Genomic DNA, 16,751 nt, shown 5'->3' on the forward strand with positions numbered 1-16,751 from the left:
TTCAATACAACTGATGTACCAGTTTAGTTAAGAAGAGCAAAAGGGAGACAGCAGAAGGATGCCTGTACCAACTCACAAGTTTTTAAGACTTATTATTTATATTCCAAACTGTGATGGCAACAAAACTCCAGGCTTCTCTAGGGACTGACTGACATTCAACCTAAATTTGATAAAGTGCTTAAAACTTCTATGACATCTAATTTTTTCCTATGTCTTTCACTATAATATTTTCAGGACGCTCTTCATATTAGAAATAATATTTGAATCATGATTCTTTCAAAGACATGGCATTCATGATAATGCTCTTATTTAGTGCTAAAAAATAGTATATGGGATTTTTCCCCTCAACATGTGGGATTTTATATCAGTAGGAATTTTACATGCTCCTACCTTGTTTTGGGTTAGAAACCTCAAGGGAAGAAATATTCGGCCATATCCTATTAAACTTTGGAGGATCTGCACGCATCAGGAAAAATCAGGGTATGTTATTTTCAGCTATAATGTTATTTGGTCTAAACAGAAAATTATATGGACAAAGACACAAACCACACATCTGCTCTTTAACTTGGTTGTGGATGCACTTAACAAAACATGACTCCCGCACCAAACAAGAGCAAGCAATTGATGATTCCCAAAACATTGAATGGACATTAAATATATAGCCCCTTTGCTAACAAAGTTATATACATTTACTTTTGCAATAAACTAGAGTGTTCTTACAAATAACCAAATAGGGACTTCAGCATTTCAAATCATTATATAAAGCTGGTGCCTGAAACTAGAAGATAAGGCAAAAGAAATAATTTTTCACTCGAGGATTCCATTCTCTGCAATTTATATTTACAGATATGAACTTGTTGCATTAGTCTTTCATGAGAGATTCTTCGGGGTGTGTTTTAAGTGTGAGCCATTATCTCTGCAAAGAAGTGGATTTATTTCCTATTTTTATTTATGCAATTTCTCAGAGAAAGAAAGGGAATACTGGTGATTCTGGCTTAAGGAGACTAGTGCAAGACGCTTTTGATCATAGCTAAGGTTTGTATATATGGATGTGTATATGTCTTCATGATTTTTTTAATAACTCCACCTATGTTTCTAGAGTTTTTGGTTCCAATCCAGAAGTAATTATAAGCATTGTTAATTTGAGAATTGATGTTGTTTCTTTCTTAGACTCATCATATATATATTCACCATATATATAAAAAAAGGCTGTGGAAAACCAGAATAGCCAGGTTTAGGACTGGATGCTTTAAAATTACTTTTGTGAAGGTGCATAACTCTTAAAGGTCATTTCATGACTCCAATCTACCACCCATTCAGATCAGCTCAAAACTACATCTTCGTGTGGTACTTTGGGACCACCCAAGTCCACAAAAAGAGCTCTCACCTCTAAACTCCTATAGCATGTTACTGTCTGTGCTCCTGATTTCTCATTGATATGTGGATAAGGCATGAGTTTTAATATTATTAGTTTAAATTTCATAGGTCTATTTCTCGTCTCTATAATTAGATTGGATCTCTTTGAGGAAGGGCAAAGCCTGGCAAGAGGCCTCAGTAAATATCTAATAATTGAGTAATTGATATCAAGTGGCTAGGCTACTGTAAACAGGTATTATCAGATTGTTTCCTCCATAATTAGATTATAACAAATAACATTCTTGCAAGACATGGTACTTTCACTCTAACTTTGGTTTTTAAGTATTCGTTAAAAAAGCTGATTTACTGTGTGTGTGTGTGTGTGTGTGTGTATACAAAGGCAGACGAAGTCTTAATATTGATATTACTGTATCTGTCAAAATGACGAATGAAAAAAGAATGTAATAGTATTTTCTACATTTGTATCCAAGTGTTACTAAACACCTAGATACTCAGCAACATATAGGCAGAATATTCAAGCTATTGACTGAATGCTGCTTTTCACTTGAGCATCTTGGTGCTGGGCAGATACTGAATTAACAAAACAAGCCTACCTGAGCTGTGACAATCACTTTTGAAAAACTATACATTTGCATTTTGAGGGAATTAATGTGATTTCTAGAAATTATTTTAAAAAATAGTGGTTATATATAGAAAATGTATTTATTTACATTATTGGCTCCAAAGTAAGAATATTTCAGTTGTTGAAATGGTTCTCTCCATTTTTTTCTTGTGGGAGAGACAAATACAGATCATACGTGGGGGGGGGGGGTGGTGTTTGTAAATTTAATGTTAAGCATTCAGTGACTTGTTTGTCTTGATGAAATTAAGTAATATGATTATTTTGTTAATAAGGTTTGCCAAGAAATTTAAGACAGAAATTTATACCAAATCAATTTAAAAGTGAGTTTTGAAAATTAGCTTCATAAATTAAACTGTATTCCATATTCCAATATATCAAATATTTGCTTATGCCTATTTTTAGTGTATTCTTTTCCTATTATTTTATAATTTTTCCCTAGGGTGCTAAGGTTCCACTTTAAGGATCTTCCTATATGTATAAAAAGTTAACATAGGTCATTCTTTTTTTAAACTAAAAAAATTTTTTTTAAAGATTTTATTTATTTATTTGACAGAGAGAAAGAGAGTGAGAGAGGGAACACAAGCAGGGGGAGTGGGAGAGGGAGAAGCAGGCCTCCCGCCAAGCAAGGAGCCCGGAGCCCGCCAAGCAAGGAGCCCGGAGCCCGATGCGGGACCCTGGGATCATGACCTGAGCTAATGGCAGACGCTAAACAACTGAGCCACCCAGGAGCCCCAACATAGGTCATTCTGCTTTTGAATTGTTAACTACCTGACTGTATGGAATTATCAAGATAGATACCTCGGTTACAATCTGATCCCTACCTAGAATATAACTTTCCTCTGTATTGTGTACTTAAGATGGTTTCTTGTGGGAGGGGAGGAAGGTAGTCCTTGTATTTGCCTGGGAATAGAATTAGACATTTTTTTCCCCAAATAATTTCCATTATGTGGAATGCCTAACTTTCTGAACAATCAAAATTTAGAACCACCAGCAGTCATACCATGTGGAAATCCTAATCTAATCTATACATAACTGGTGGGATAAAATTTTATGTGCTGATTTTTCCTTGGGAGGAAAAATGTCCTGAAGAAAGACACTGAAATTTGTGGTCTCTTGCTAAATTCTTACACAATGTTACTGTCTGTGCATACATGTTGCAGTATTTGGCCATCATGGGATTTTTAACTTAATATCTCATTTACTTATTTATGTATTTAATTTTTTTTTAAGTAGGCTTCACACCCAGCATGGAGCCCAATGCAGGGCTCGACCTCATGACCCTGAGATCAAGACCGGATCTGAGATCAAAAGTCGGACACTTAACCGACTAAGCCATCTTATTTTTTAAAAAAATTATTTTTCTTATAATTGCAAGGCCAAGTAAGAAAACAACTTAAAATTAGGCAGTTACTCTCCCTTTACTCTTGTTACTCTAAGATCCTGGCTCAAATAAATATTTAATCAATATTACTAACAAATGTTTAATTCCCAGGAGTAAATTAGGCACATTGGAGGTGATATTAATAGTACAATTGAGACAAATTCTATGTTATTATATCCGGTTCTAATGAAAATCTTTGTATAGTATGTAGCTTCTGAGAATTTTTAGCCAGTGGGCCACTTGTTTCGAGTAGGTGGAAATTACAAATAGAAAACAAAAATTATACTGCATTAAAAGTACAGTATTGCCTCTTTGGGAGAACTGTGGCAGAATTTATTAATATAATTCTTTCATGAATTAACTAGGGTATATCTATGGGTCAATTCTAAGGTCTTGGAGTGGTAGTTTGTTGCAGGGCAAAGGGTATTGTGAGTCAGAAAAATAGGGTTTGGTCCCAGTTCTACTACTGAGGAACTGTCCGGCTGTTAATTTTTCTAGATTTCAGTTTCTTATCTGTAAATAAAGGTGCTGGACTAAAAAATCTCCACGGTTTCCCTCAGCTGTTAAGTTCCATCACTCCAGTGGTTCTCTCATGGTCTAGCAGGGTCCCACTCAAGTTCATGGAAGGATGAAGCCTATTGCTCTTTGGAGAATCTAGGGGACTAAGTGGGAAGGGAAAATTACTGCTCCATGTTTTGAGAGTGGATATTTTGACTGTCATAGTTTAACCCAAACAGGAGTTGAGAAATTATTGGGGTGAGGGGAGGGATCCCCACATGTGTCCAATGGGGTTGTAGATGGCCAGTCATTCAAGAATAGCCTTTTATGGAAATCCCTGTTTCTTAAGGATGCTGGCACAATACATCTGGGAAAATGGACTGGACTCATCTTGATGATCTCTCTGACTGGACTCCAAAGACTGGCTCTAGGAGTATGGAGACCATAACCACATACTCCAAAACTGTCCCCCTAAAAAAAGAAACAAAATATCTGGAATGTCCATCAGATGTTATTACTCTATTGTCACTGTTGAATTTTCAAAGCACATCAATGGGAAGCTTAGAAAATATCTATTTAGGGGAGATTTTTTAAAGATCTGGTGCATGTTAGTAGAGCTTGGCTGGATTAGAATCCCAGTTTTACCACTTGGACAAGCTCCTTAACTTCTCTTTGTCTTTCTCATCGGTAAGATGGGGATGATGCCATTATCTGCTGGTTCCTTTCAAGACTCACTGAGTTAATATTTGCTTGACATTGTAGTGAGCAGTCAATAAATGTTAGCTCTTATTATCCCATTTGTAGTTGCTGTTGTAATAAACATCAGATTACTGTAGTATTAAGAGTTCTCGCTGAATTGAAGTAGAGAAAATAATGTGCTCCCCCTATGTTTTGCAAACTTAATTATTCCCAAAGTGAATAATTCTGGTATGTAAAAAAAGCTCACTTAAGATATAGTTTACTTTAGGGAATAATCCAGTTTTAGGGCCTCCATTGATTAATACTCTTGTTCAGAAAACAATAGAAATGATTTTGGGGATACCGTGAGAAAGATTTTATTTTTAATATTTAAAGATAAAATGTTAATTTCCAAGTTTCTTTCAGTTTAGAAGCACATCAGTTTCAACTATGGATCAAATATATATCTTACCTGAATTTTATTTTTCATTAGGGAGAGAATGCAGAAAACTGTTATGTGACAGTTTGGTTGTGGCATTTCAAACTCATTTTTGTGACTCAGATAAACTGAGATTCTGGTTATGAAAGTGAAACTTTGGAAGAAAATTTTTCTTCTCTGTACCCCAAGGAAAACTCTGCACTGTACATTGGAGAGAACTATGTTGGAATTGCTGAAATTGACCATCTATTCCTGATGCCATAGTTTATCAAGCTAGAAGGCCAACTTGAAGCAGAAGGCTAAAAACATTTCATTCATATTAAGAAAGCTTTAGAGGTAGGGTTGTTTTAGAATATTAAGTCGTCTTCTATCATCCATGGCACTCCCTTCGCATGAACTGTAGGCAGCTTTTAACTCACTTTGTGGGTACCCTTTAAAAACAGAGTAAATTGTGACCATGATCTCCCATCTTTTTTTTTTTTCTAGAATGATGTACCATGTAGAATTTCATATTTTAGTAGTGTCATCAAATGAGAAGGTGAATTCTAATATCACGGTAGAATGTGAAGAGTCCTAATTTGGAAATTGGACATCAAACTGGAATCCCGCCTTGACCACTGTCCAGATGAGTTGGACAATTCATTTAAGTCTTAGTTGCCTTATCTGTAAAATGATGACGTTGGATGAGTGCTCTTTAAGTTTCCTAAAAATACTAATTTTTACTTAATTTTTTGGCTCTAAAATATGGTGGGAAACAGGGTGCCACCATGGATATGAAAAGTCACTGCTGAGGGGATGGTAGTGAGCCTTCCTGAAACATCCTTCTTCCAGGAGTGTGTGAGGAAAATATTAGGTGGAGGCAAAGTCACAAGGTCCCTTTGGGTTTATATAGTTCTGCTGCTATTACTCAGGGAATCTGGAAACACTATTGATGCCTAGAAAGGAATCTATAGAAAACCCTAAAGCTCTCCAGAAGAAATCCCTAGGGCCTTGGAGGTAATCTTACCATCTTCACAGCAAGCTGCCTAAGCTCAGAAATACAGTGTCATTAAACTGGTGGGGAAGATAGAGCTTAATGTGATAGTGGTAGGCCTGTCCTTCAGACGGCACACAGCACTTTATTTTTGCTATAAGTGACTATTTCAATAAAGAAAAAAATTTAGATTTTTACTGTCATACAATATGTACAAACATGTTTCACAATTTGCATAGCAAATTTCACAAGCTGTCTCATGTTCTAGACTATACTTGACATCTCTACATTCCCCTTTTCCTCAGAATACTGAGGATGTTTAGTGGTAGAGGAAGGGCATATATTAGTGGGGTGGAGGGTCACAGTCCCCTACTCCCTCTCCTCATGCATGGTGTTTGTAACTTCTGCTGACAACACAGGGAGATACCAGAAAATGAACCTCTGTTTTTCTCCAGGACGCTACATTTCCCTGCACAAAAATTCAGGGATCAACAGGTTTAAGATGCAGTGTGGTGGATTGGAAAGAGTCTGCGGTATGAGTAAATAAATCTAGAATTTTTCTTTCCACCTGTTCCATTTGGTATAAGGTTATGAGCATAATAACTTTTGGAGTCAGATAGGCCTTCCTAGTCGTATTATATTGGTCAAGTTACTCGGCCACTCTGAGCCTCAGATTCGCCATTTGTAAAATGGAATTCTGTAGACATATGGGAACATCTCCCTCCAGTTCTGACTGAAAGCTCTGTCTAACTCTTCCCAGGAAGTGAAGCAGTTAGTTGGCCAGCTCCTTATTTATACTCCAAGAAGATGTCAACGATACCCACACACTTAGTGCAGAAGTTCACGGTTACATGTCTGAAGGTTCATCATGGGAACTTTCAGAGATCTTGGCAAATCTTCGGTTAAGCTAGGAATTTTCCGATGACCCACACAGAGATAACAGCAAAGGTACGGATAGCAGCTCACACTTAAAAAGTGACTTGACATTCTAACTTCACCTGGGAGGAGGTTAACGCATGAAAAATGTCCATTTGCTCAAGGTGGGCAATTGTTGATAACATTACTAAACCTCTCCTTTTCTTTTTTCTTTTTTTAGGTAGGGGATATTTTCCTCTCCTTCACTGTAGTATTTGATGTATTCTTCAGGATTAAAGCAACAGCTATGTCCTAATGTTCATTCAGTTTTAGGATAACCACAAAGGTTTCATGAACGTGAAATGCTAGTTACACAAATATGAGATGGATCTGTGATGAGGATACTGGGCACATGATATAACAAAGTCCCAAAGGCATTTCATCTGGGACCTGAGCTTTCCTTCCAGAACATCAGCAAACAGTTCAAAATTAATGTAGCACACCATGCAATTTGCCATATAGCTACACTAGCCTGATCATTTTTTTTCCCTCATTATATAAAACCTAATTAGTTAAAGGGCAATTCAAATGAAACTTTTATTTAGGGGATTTAGAAGTATTAAAGCAAAGGAAAAAAAAAAAACCCAAACAAACACTGCAGCTCTCTGGATAGCATGAACATGATTATTAATAACCCTTGGGTGGGGAAATGATTAACCTCGTTATTTTCCTCACGATCCAGGTTTCTACAGTAAACGGGTACTGAACAAAAATATTTGGATGCTGTCTGGAAAACAACTTTTACAAGGTCTCCAACTGGCATCAAATATTTTTAAATAAGAAAATATATCTGGGCTTTCTCGCCAGGCTGATGGATCCCTGCGGGTAGCGCTTCCCTTGTTTAACGGTCCTGTCAATTAAATCATATTAGAGATGAAGTTTTAACTCCAGGATGAAGGTAATGCTCATTATAAGAGAAAACAGGAAAATGGAATATTTCCCTGAAGTGAACCATTATTTCTAATTGAAAGAGGTAGGGAGGAGGGGACAGCCAAACACCTCCATCAATATTCTAAGCTTTATATATCATGATCTCAATCACTTAAAAGTAATTTAAAGAAATAATGTATACTTGGGTTCACAGAATGTTTACATTTCTCTTTTGTTGTTATTCTAAGACATATTTTTTATTTGTTAAAAAATGCCACGTTATTTGAAATGGTGTTTCCTGATGTGATCTTTCATGTCAGTGGCTGGCCTACCTTTAATCTCTGACTCATCTGTCATTTCCTTTCTTAAGTGATAATCACCCACACAAAGCTATTTGCACATTAGGCCAGTTCTTATTCTAATTATGGTCTTTATAATATACTGTTTAACGTAATTAGTGAAATCACTTGCTTTTCAGGACTAAAGATCAGATAATATATGCTAGAAGGTAATCATTAGTTTATCACTCCAGCAAAAACATCCACACCAAACCAACTATTAATTTGCATCATCAGCATCAACAAATGTTCACTTGGGTAAAATTGTGAATGTTTGCTTCTAAATGTGTGATACATTTTATATATAAAAAAATGAAACCTGAATGAATTACTGCCACTTTAGGTAAAGTAAAAACAGAGATCACAAGGCTCAAATGACTATAGATCTATTTTGGGATTCATTAATTGCTGACAATATCACCAGGAATTTTTCAGCCATGGCCAAAGCACATCAAAATGACCAAGTTTTTAAATCAAGAACCTTAGAAATGGTTGGGAAACCTATTTCCTAAAAAAAATAGACAACAGCAGGTACAAATGACCTTAATGGGAAATTTGTTTCAAAAACATTTTTAGCAGATGATCGGAAAGGATGACCACTCTGTCCATGCATTTGAACCTTAATACCGGTATTGACAGTTTGGGACTATCCTGAAATCTATTAAGGCTCCAAAATCTTTAGTCATTGTGTATATAGCATATGTATGTGAACTTATGGTTACATACATCAATAATTTACATCAATAGTATGTATCATTCACTTGAGATATGCTTTGATGATGGGAGTCTCACAGGTGTTACATCTGTTGTAATGGCATTGTCTATATACTGGGTGGAATTATGCTCAGTGATTCCTTCTTTGGGATAAAGGGAAAAGCCCTGGCAAACACCTAAACTTAGTTAAAAATTCCAAACAACTCCCTCTTCTCTGGCTTATACCTTGGAAACCCATTCCTGCACCCTCTAGAGTAGGCATTGAGTTATCTATGCATAAATTCTTGCCCCTTGGAGCAAAGGAAAGGAATCCACTAGTGCACCCAATGAGCACCTTATGAGCCCACAAAGAAGGAAGGTGTGAATGCCATTTAAGCAGCCCAGAAGATCCTATCCTGTTTGATGGTTTTTATTGTAAATCTCTTGACTTAAAAGCCAGCAATCGGCAAGCTAGTTGTGTGTGATGTTGGGTGACTCCTGGCAGCTTTTACACCCTGTTTGCTGGAGAAATCTGGGGGAACACCCACTATACTCCAAGCAGAGCAGCCAGGGGCCTAAGGAAGGCAGGTTACAAACTACCGTTTTATTTGCTAGCGGGTTTTGGTTAGGTATTAAGGAGTTAAATTTTCCTAGGTTCCTGATAATAAAGGTGGATACATTTTCCAAAGGCAAAACAAAGCATCCTTTCAGGTCACCACTGATTTCGAAATAAAACAAAGCAAAACAAAACTGGAATTTCCTGACTCAGTGTGTAAAAGGTCAACATCTGCTGATGCTCAGAGATGGGGCACGTGGTGGAGGCGGCCGGATGAGATGTCGAGTGAGCAATACAGTCAGAGATTCCATGCAACACACGACTGACACTCCAAACAGAAACACACCCCAGCGCCAAAGAACTACTTTCCATGCATCCATTTCTGAAAATCTGACAGGTCAGACTGCCACAGCAGCCTCAATAATCCGTCTCAGCTGTCTTCCCCTTTCTGCAAGAAAGGTCCCCTTTTGTTCGAAGATGCATATGTAAATGAAATTGTCAAGGCCTGAAAGGAGCCCACTGTGGGGTGTGTGTGTGTGTGTGTTTATATATATATATATATATGGATATGGATGTGGATACATATATATATATATATATATATATATATATATACACACACACAATTAGGCAAATGCCAGGGGAGATACTAAAGCAGAACTCGGAGACTATGAGAGCTGAAAGTTTCACCTGCACGTCTGTAGCATTAATGCCATTTCAACAAGATCATAAAGGCCAGGCTGTAGCATTAGGCTGGTATCTAAAAGGATGTGAACACTACCCCTATGTACAAAGCCGCTGATTTTCATGGCATTTCACATGTCTAGTGCTTAACAGATCTGTGTCCAGACCTATTCACAAGCTTAAGTAAACTGGCTCGATTTACAAGTTGGAAGACCTGACTGTGCATTTATAAGAAGTGGGAAGTTGTTTTATCCAAATTATCAGAGTTTTGTGTTCAAGATGGACGTCGGGTATTCAACGGCTGCTGTTTACACTGCAATCACCCTGGGTGGCCAGGCACCCATGATGACGTCTGTGAGGGGTGAGACCACAGTGAAAATTCTTCTCTTCACCTACAGTGCATAATCTCTGCCTCCTCAGCCCTCTGTTTTGAATGGGTTATTCAGCAGTCGTGCAAAGTATTTAGCCATCAGAGAGAAAGGGTGTGAAATATAAAAACATGTGAGATCCTGCTCTGCAAAGCTGTGGGGCATTCCTTAATGAGCATTTCAGGCTTGGTGTGGGGAGTCATTGTTTTATATGTGAACAAGGAGCTGCAGTCATTCTCCCACCATAGCTGGGAGAATGCTCTTTGCAATGGTACTGGAGAAATGTTTCATAGAGGCTTGACGAAGGATTTCTCTTTTAAACTGCTTCTATTTCTACTAAAAGATTTCTTGCAGAAATTTCAACTAGCCAGATTCCTAAATTCTGCATCTATTTTTTATACCCCGTTCTCTATCAAACTTAAACCTAAGTAGTCAGGAAAAGATGGATCACTGTATTTTTGGAGGGAGAAATGGACATACTGATTTTTCTCCCCTTCATTCCTCCAGAAAGACTAATGATCACCAACCTGCCTCTTTCAGGCCTTCACAAAGACTGGAGTATAATAAATTACTAAAATTCCCTCCCTCTGGTTTCATGGCGTTTTCACTGGGTTCTAATGAATATGCCTAAAGCGTTCATTGGTATTCATTCTCTGCTTTTAAAAATTATGGGAGAGATCCATATCCAGTCCTAAGGAGAAAGTTCAATTTGTTGTCCATTACTAAGTATGGGTAAATAGGACTATTTATATTTTTGCTAAATGAGCTAGGGTTACCTAAGTAATTACACCTCCGTAAAGGTAGCCTTCCTTCATTGGTCAAAAGCAGTCAGGAGAGCCATGGTACTGCCATATCCACGGGGAAGTGATGCTTTGATAACTATTTTATCTGTGCTCTCACCCTGTCTGTGCAGAGAACACACACAACAGTTCAATTCACAAAGAAAATACCCTCTTACATCAGAAATGGACACTGGGAAAATAGATCTTAGGAGCTCAACAAGGAAACAAAGCTAGCCTAGACCTGGTTTCGTAACTTTTTTTTTTTTTTTTTTTTTTTTTTTTACTTACTACCGATACTGGAAATACTGGGGATACCTGGAGAGAAAGAAAACAATAAAGAAAAACTGTTAGACAGTTATTAATACATGCCATCTTTAACTTAATATAAACATCTCAGAAACTTAACACTTAATAGCATTCAGATCATTAGGAAATACGCACAGAAAAAGCAAGATATCTATTCATCCATCAAAACCATTTTGCTTTCATTCTGGAACTCCCAAACTTAGGAGGGTTGGAAAATTAATGCTCAACTTCAACAGCTGGTTCGAGACAGCTTCATGATATCAAACATTTTGTGCCTGCCTGTAAGGTTAATGAACATTTGTACGTGGTTCAAAACAGATTTTAAACTAGGCTTATGTTCTGGGCATAGAATGCCAGATATACACTATGTGGACCTGTACAAATATACCCATGTATGCACCAGATCTCTTTAGATGTGTTATGAGATGCATATGTTAGCTGTTGAAAGTCACTTGGCTCTTTATTTGATTAATTTCACAGAGCCATCATTTTTAGTCCTCTTTTACTTGTCGGATACGTGCATTAAACTCTGTAATAGAAACTTAATTGAGCAGAATAATTCAAGCATACATTAGGTTGTTCATATTGATCACGGACTTCATCCATTCTCCCAGCTTCCACTTCAATTTACAGGTTGTGCGAAGGTGGTGGGACCATTTTGGAATGCAATGGACTTGGTACAAACGTGGACAGAAATTTAGTCTGTCCCCTGAAAACTCCTAGCCAAGAGCAGGGGCACAGGAGGCAGGCAGTCTGGGTTTGAGGCTTTGCTCTTACACTCACTGACCGTGTGACCTTGGGCAAGTTGCTTATGCTTGGTTTTCTACCTCTTAGGGCTGTTGCAAGGATACACACGTGGATGTGTGTAAAGTACTCAAGGTGTTGCTTGGCGGGTAGTGGGTACTCTACCCGTCTTTGCTATGGATTACTGTTACTGGTACAGTCAGTTCACCAAGCAAACAACACTACGATATATATTGCTGATGGAGAGTCAGAGATTCACATCTTCTCCGATAAATTTGGGTCACGTTGCGGATGGGAGCTGGGGATGGGACTCAGACAGAAGCGAGGGAGAGTCCTGCTTGGCTATGGACCAGGTAGGTGATTTCAGGCAAGTTCCCAGCCTCTCTAGGCCTGTTTCCTCACCTGAAAGGGGTTAATAATATCCACTGCGGAGGGCTGCTGTGAGGATTGAATGAAATAATCCATAAAAAGGTCTGACACATGGTACATAGCCAGTAAGTGATAGCTGTTAATGAGTTGTGCAAGCTTGTTCTCCACATCACTGAAGTGTACCCCTAACAGGTGGTAAACGTAAGAATCATTAAACTTCTATTTTCGTATTTATCTTCGAACAACTGCCCTCTGCTTGTTTTAACATTTAACATATAACATAACAGGTTTAATCATTGTACCTTACTCAGAGATTTCGAGCCCTGTAGTCTTTAAACCCAAGAGCTAGTTTCCTATTTCTTAATGGGGAGGGGAGTAGGAGGAATTAAAGCTTACCATGATTTTTTTAAAAAAAAACCTTGGAAGGAATGAAATTTTTATCTCTATCTATTAAGTACATTCAGAATCTCTTGATTTTAAATGCACGGAGTTTAGGGTGCTTCAGCTTAATCACTGATCACTCTTCCACCAAAACTGGAAATCTGGATTTCCATTTCTGTGTTTTAACTCTGTTCTCTGAACTGAATTTTGAGCTGAATGCAATCTCTTCAAAGGGCTGCTGAATTCCTGACCCGACACTTCAGCCAACTCTCTTTGCTGCAGCGTGACAGTGACTTGGTACTGAATCTTTCCTTTTTTTTTTCTTTGTAAATCCCCTGTTGAGTGAGGTGTGATGGCAGCATCTTAATTTTAGAATCAATTGCAGAAGCTCCAAATTTCCCCGTGATTGAAAATCCGGCTCCATTGGAACGGCTTGCCTTTCGTAATCCGTCAAAGACAATGGGAGTTGGGGTGGCAGGAAGAGACTTTCCGGGTGTTTTCAAACTTACATGGAGTTAGAGGGCCATGCATAATGCAAGGCGAAGTTCTCAGGCTGTTTGGCCAGAGGCAGTGGAGAGCAAACCTGCAAGACTGATGCAGTACTTGCTGCGGCCGAATGCTCTAGAAAGGTGCAGGAATGTTTCCATTCCTTTGGGGATGCCGGTGCAGGGAGAAATGTTCACTGCCGCTATACAGAGCTCGCCAAGCGAGGCCATTATGAGATCCTATTTTCCTCCTGAAGATGTTTTCTATCACCTAACATTTTGGATGCTTAAAATTCAGCCTCTTCCTCATTTTGTGGCTTACAATTTTGTGAGGTGCTGCCATGTGAGTCACTTTCTGTTCCATTGCTGTAAAATGGGAATTGCTTGGAAAAGATTTTTAAGCTTCTCATTGGGATAAAGATTTTTGAAGTAGCCAATAACTGGACACCAGGGGATGCCCATTAGTATGTTTTCAAATGTTACGTTTCTTTCCCCAAATGGTCCTTATTGTAATGTCCAAACACCTTGCTTTTCGTTCCCTATACACAGCTAAAGAATTTAATAAACCCATTACATCCATTAAAAAGGCTACAAGCAAGCCGTGAGGAGTCTTCCAGATGCCTAAGGAATAAGACAAGAAGGCTACAATTCATTTCATGAAAGGTGGGTTTCTTTGGGCTCTCAAAAGGATGAATCAATGAATACAATTTCATCTTACAACAGTGACAGTGCCTATAAACTATGGGAATGAGAGTCAGATTATGCACAGGAAAGCTGTCTAGACACACGTTGGCAAGTGACAAGTGTTATGTAAAGAATATTTTTACATTTAAAAATTGAGCTTGGACGGGTGCCTGGGTGGCTCAGTTGTTAAGCATCTGCCTTCGGCTCAGGTCATGATCCCAGGGTCCTGGGATGGAGCCCCACGTCGGGCTCCCTGCTCTGTGGGAAGCCTGCTTCTCCCTCTCCCACTCCCCCTGCTTGTGTTCCCTCTCTCGCTGTGTCTCTCTCTGTCAAATAAATAAATAAAAATCTTAAAAAAAAAAAAATTGAGCTTGGAAGTTATCTCTTCCCTTCCTCTTCATCTCCCTGATGTGAATTAGCCACTCCCTGTGATTGCGCGCCTCCTTGTGCAGGCCTCCCTGAGAAACTTACCGACTTATATTTATAATTGTTTGTGTGTTTGCCTGAGAGGTCTGAGAGGCAACCACCATGTCTCATTCCTTTCTGTATTTCTAGTATCTGCCCGGGACAATGCCTGATACAGAAGAGCTGCTCAATGTGTATTTGAGCAAAACTTTATCACTTGTTACCAAGAATTTTCTATCCTAATGAAAATACTTTTGGTCATAGTATGATCTTGTCCCATATAAAATGTTCCACTGAAACATTTCTCGGCGTTCAGTATGAATGGATATTTTTGTTCTCTCTGAACATTTCCTCCATTCCAATAGCCGGAGTTATATGATGTACAGATGCCCCTCACAACTTTGCCTTCCAGAAAGTGCAGAGGCTCAAAACGCAACCTGGTGCTCAACTGGGTAAACTCATTTCATATTTAGCTTATTTCCCCTCTATTCCTTCTCTCACACCTTCCTTTTAAACTCTTATTTGGATACTCTTGTTTGTATTTGTCTTTTTCCCTAAGCCAACCTGGAGCAATACAGATGTTGTGGTGTCTAAAGCATATTCAAATATGGGAGGTCTCTTTGAGAAAAAGAATATTAATTTTAAAATATAAAATTAAATAGAAATTGATTTTTTTAAAGTTTAGAAGGATTCTTGTGAGGAATCCTGAAATTTAAGCTTCTTAGGTTAAATCCATCTCTGAAACAACCTCAAAAATACTTGTGAAAGATAATAGATGATAGGTAGACAGAAAGGAAGCAAGATACCAGGTAAGCTAATTCAGAAAGAGTAATTTAAAATGAAGAGCAGAAAGGGAGTTAAACAATAATCTCATTGAGCCTTTCACTTTACAAAAGAGGAAACTGAAGGCACAAACAGAAGCAAGAGCCTTGTCCAAGTCAACACCTTTATATTCAACACTGGAACAGGTAATTCCTAATTCTTGTCTGCTGAGACATTGCTAACCTTGCACTGAGGAAATGAAGCCCAGGTATGCATGAGCTTCACCAGAAGGTTCTGCAGTACATGCCATATGAGTTTAATACTACTGCTTCTTCTAGAAGAGAAATGCTACTTCAGTCAGAGACACACATACATGCTGAATAAGCCAAAGGGCTTTGTATGCTAAAAGAATGAGCAGGTGCTCAGCTTATAGGCACTTATGGTTAGTCCCTCCTCCACTGGCCCTCCCCACTCCTATATTTATTTTAATGTTTGTTTTAAAGGAATTCTACTACAGTTGGAAGATTGATGTAGTGCTAAAAGCCATAGCTTCTTCTGAGAATCAGTGCAAAGTCAGCAGCTTTTCATGGAGGAAATCAGAAGGGACACAGATTTGGCATGCCTCAGATTGAGAGGAAATACTGCCCCTGTTGTGATAGATGGCTTGAAAAAAGCCCATCAAGTAGATGACTAGATCTTCAGAAGAAGACAGGCTGCAGCCATCAGGAGCTATAACTCCAAAAAACCCAGTCAAAGAAGAGGTGGGTGATGAGGAAGAAAACATTCTGCAGCCTCATTTGTATTCTGGAGGAGTGATTTCCAATGTCCTTCCAGCCCCAGTCCCTGGTCCCACTGTGTTGATAGGAAGCACAGTGAATTGTCTACTAGGAACTTGAAAGTGGAGGAAATAAAGTTGCCTTCACAGAATTGTACTGTGAAACCATCATATAGATGATCCAATCAAAGACAGCTAAAGTCATCTTACAGCAACAGAAGGGGCCTAGGACCTGAGTGTGTGTAACAGACTTGACAGAGGTGACATAAACCTGAGGTAACCTATTGACATATCTGAAGAACGGGAGCACAGCCAATCAGAAGGGGGAAGCGTAGAAAGAGGAGCATTTTCAGGCATATGGTAGCCCTGCTGGCCTACCATTGTCTCAGGAAGAGGGAGGGATAATCTGTAAATTCTCAGACCTTCAGTGTTCTGTTGGCATTAGGGAGGCTGACTCTGAGGTAGGATGGATGTGTCAGGAGGTTTCAGCCTCATGTTATTAGCATTCGAGTCATTTAACTTTCCTGATCCCATGCTTACCATGCAACCTTCTGATTATTATCTGGCTCTGCAAAGAGTCTTAATTACAAGGGAGAGAATACACTGGTCATATGGACTTAACTCTTCTGAATACCATCACAGTTATTTCATATTCTGGATGAATAC

General features: G+C 38.6%; 1 protein-coding gene across 11 annotated transcripts in view; it reads right to left on the reverse strand.

The window, feature by feature from the left end:
- Nucleotides 1-16,751, reverse strand: part of NTNG1 (netrin G1) — a 313,944-nt gene that overhangs the window by 57,951 nt on the left and 239,242 nt on the right. For 8 of the 11 annotated variants that reach the window (XM_032422306.1, XM_032422322.1, XM_032422297.1 and 5 more), the window contains 2 exons: nt 11,463-11,489; nt 391-456 (listed from right to left, as the gene is read on the reverse strand). In XM_032422306.1, the coding sequence (XP_032278197.1) occupies nt 391-456; nt 11,463-11,489 (93 nt within the window). The remainder of the gene's footprint in view (nt 1-390; nt 457-11,462; nt 11,490-16,751) is intronic. The other 3 variants (XM_032422331.1, XM_032422364.1, XM_032422379.1) reach the window with 1 other exon arrangement.

The sequence above is a fragment of the Phoca vitulina genome, unplaced genomic scaffold (assembly GCF_004348235.1).
Source record: "Phoca vitulina isolate PV1807 unplaced genomic scaffold, GSC_HSeal_1.0 scaffold2, whole genome shotgun sequence".
Taxonomy (NCBI): Eukaryota; Metazoa; Chordata; class Mammalia; order Carnivora; family Phocidae; genus Phoca; species Phoca vitulina.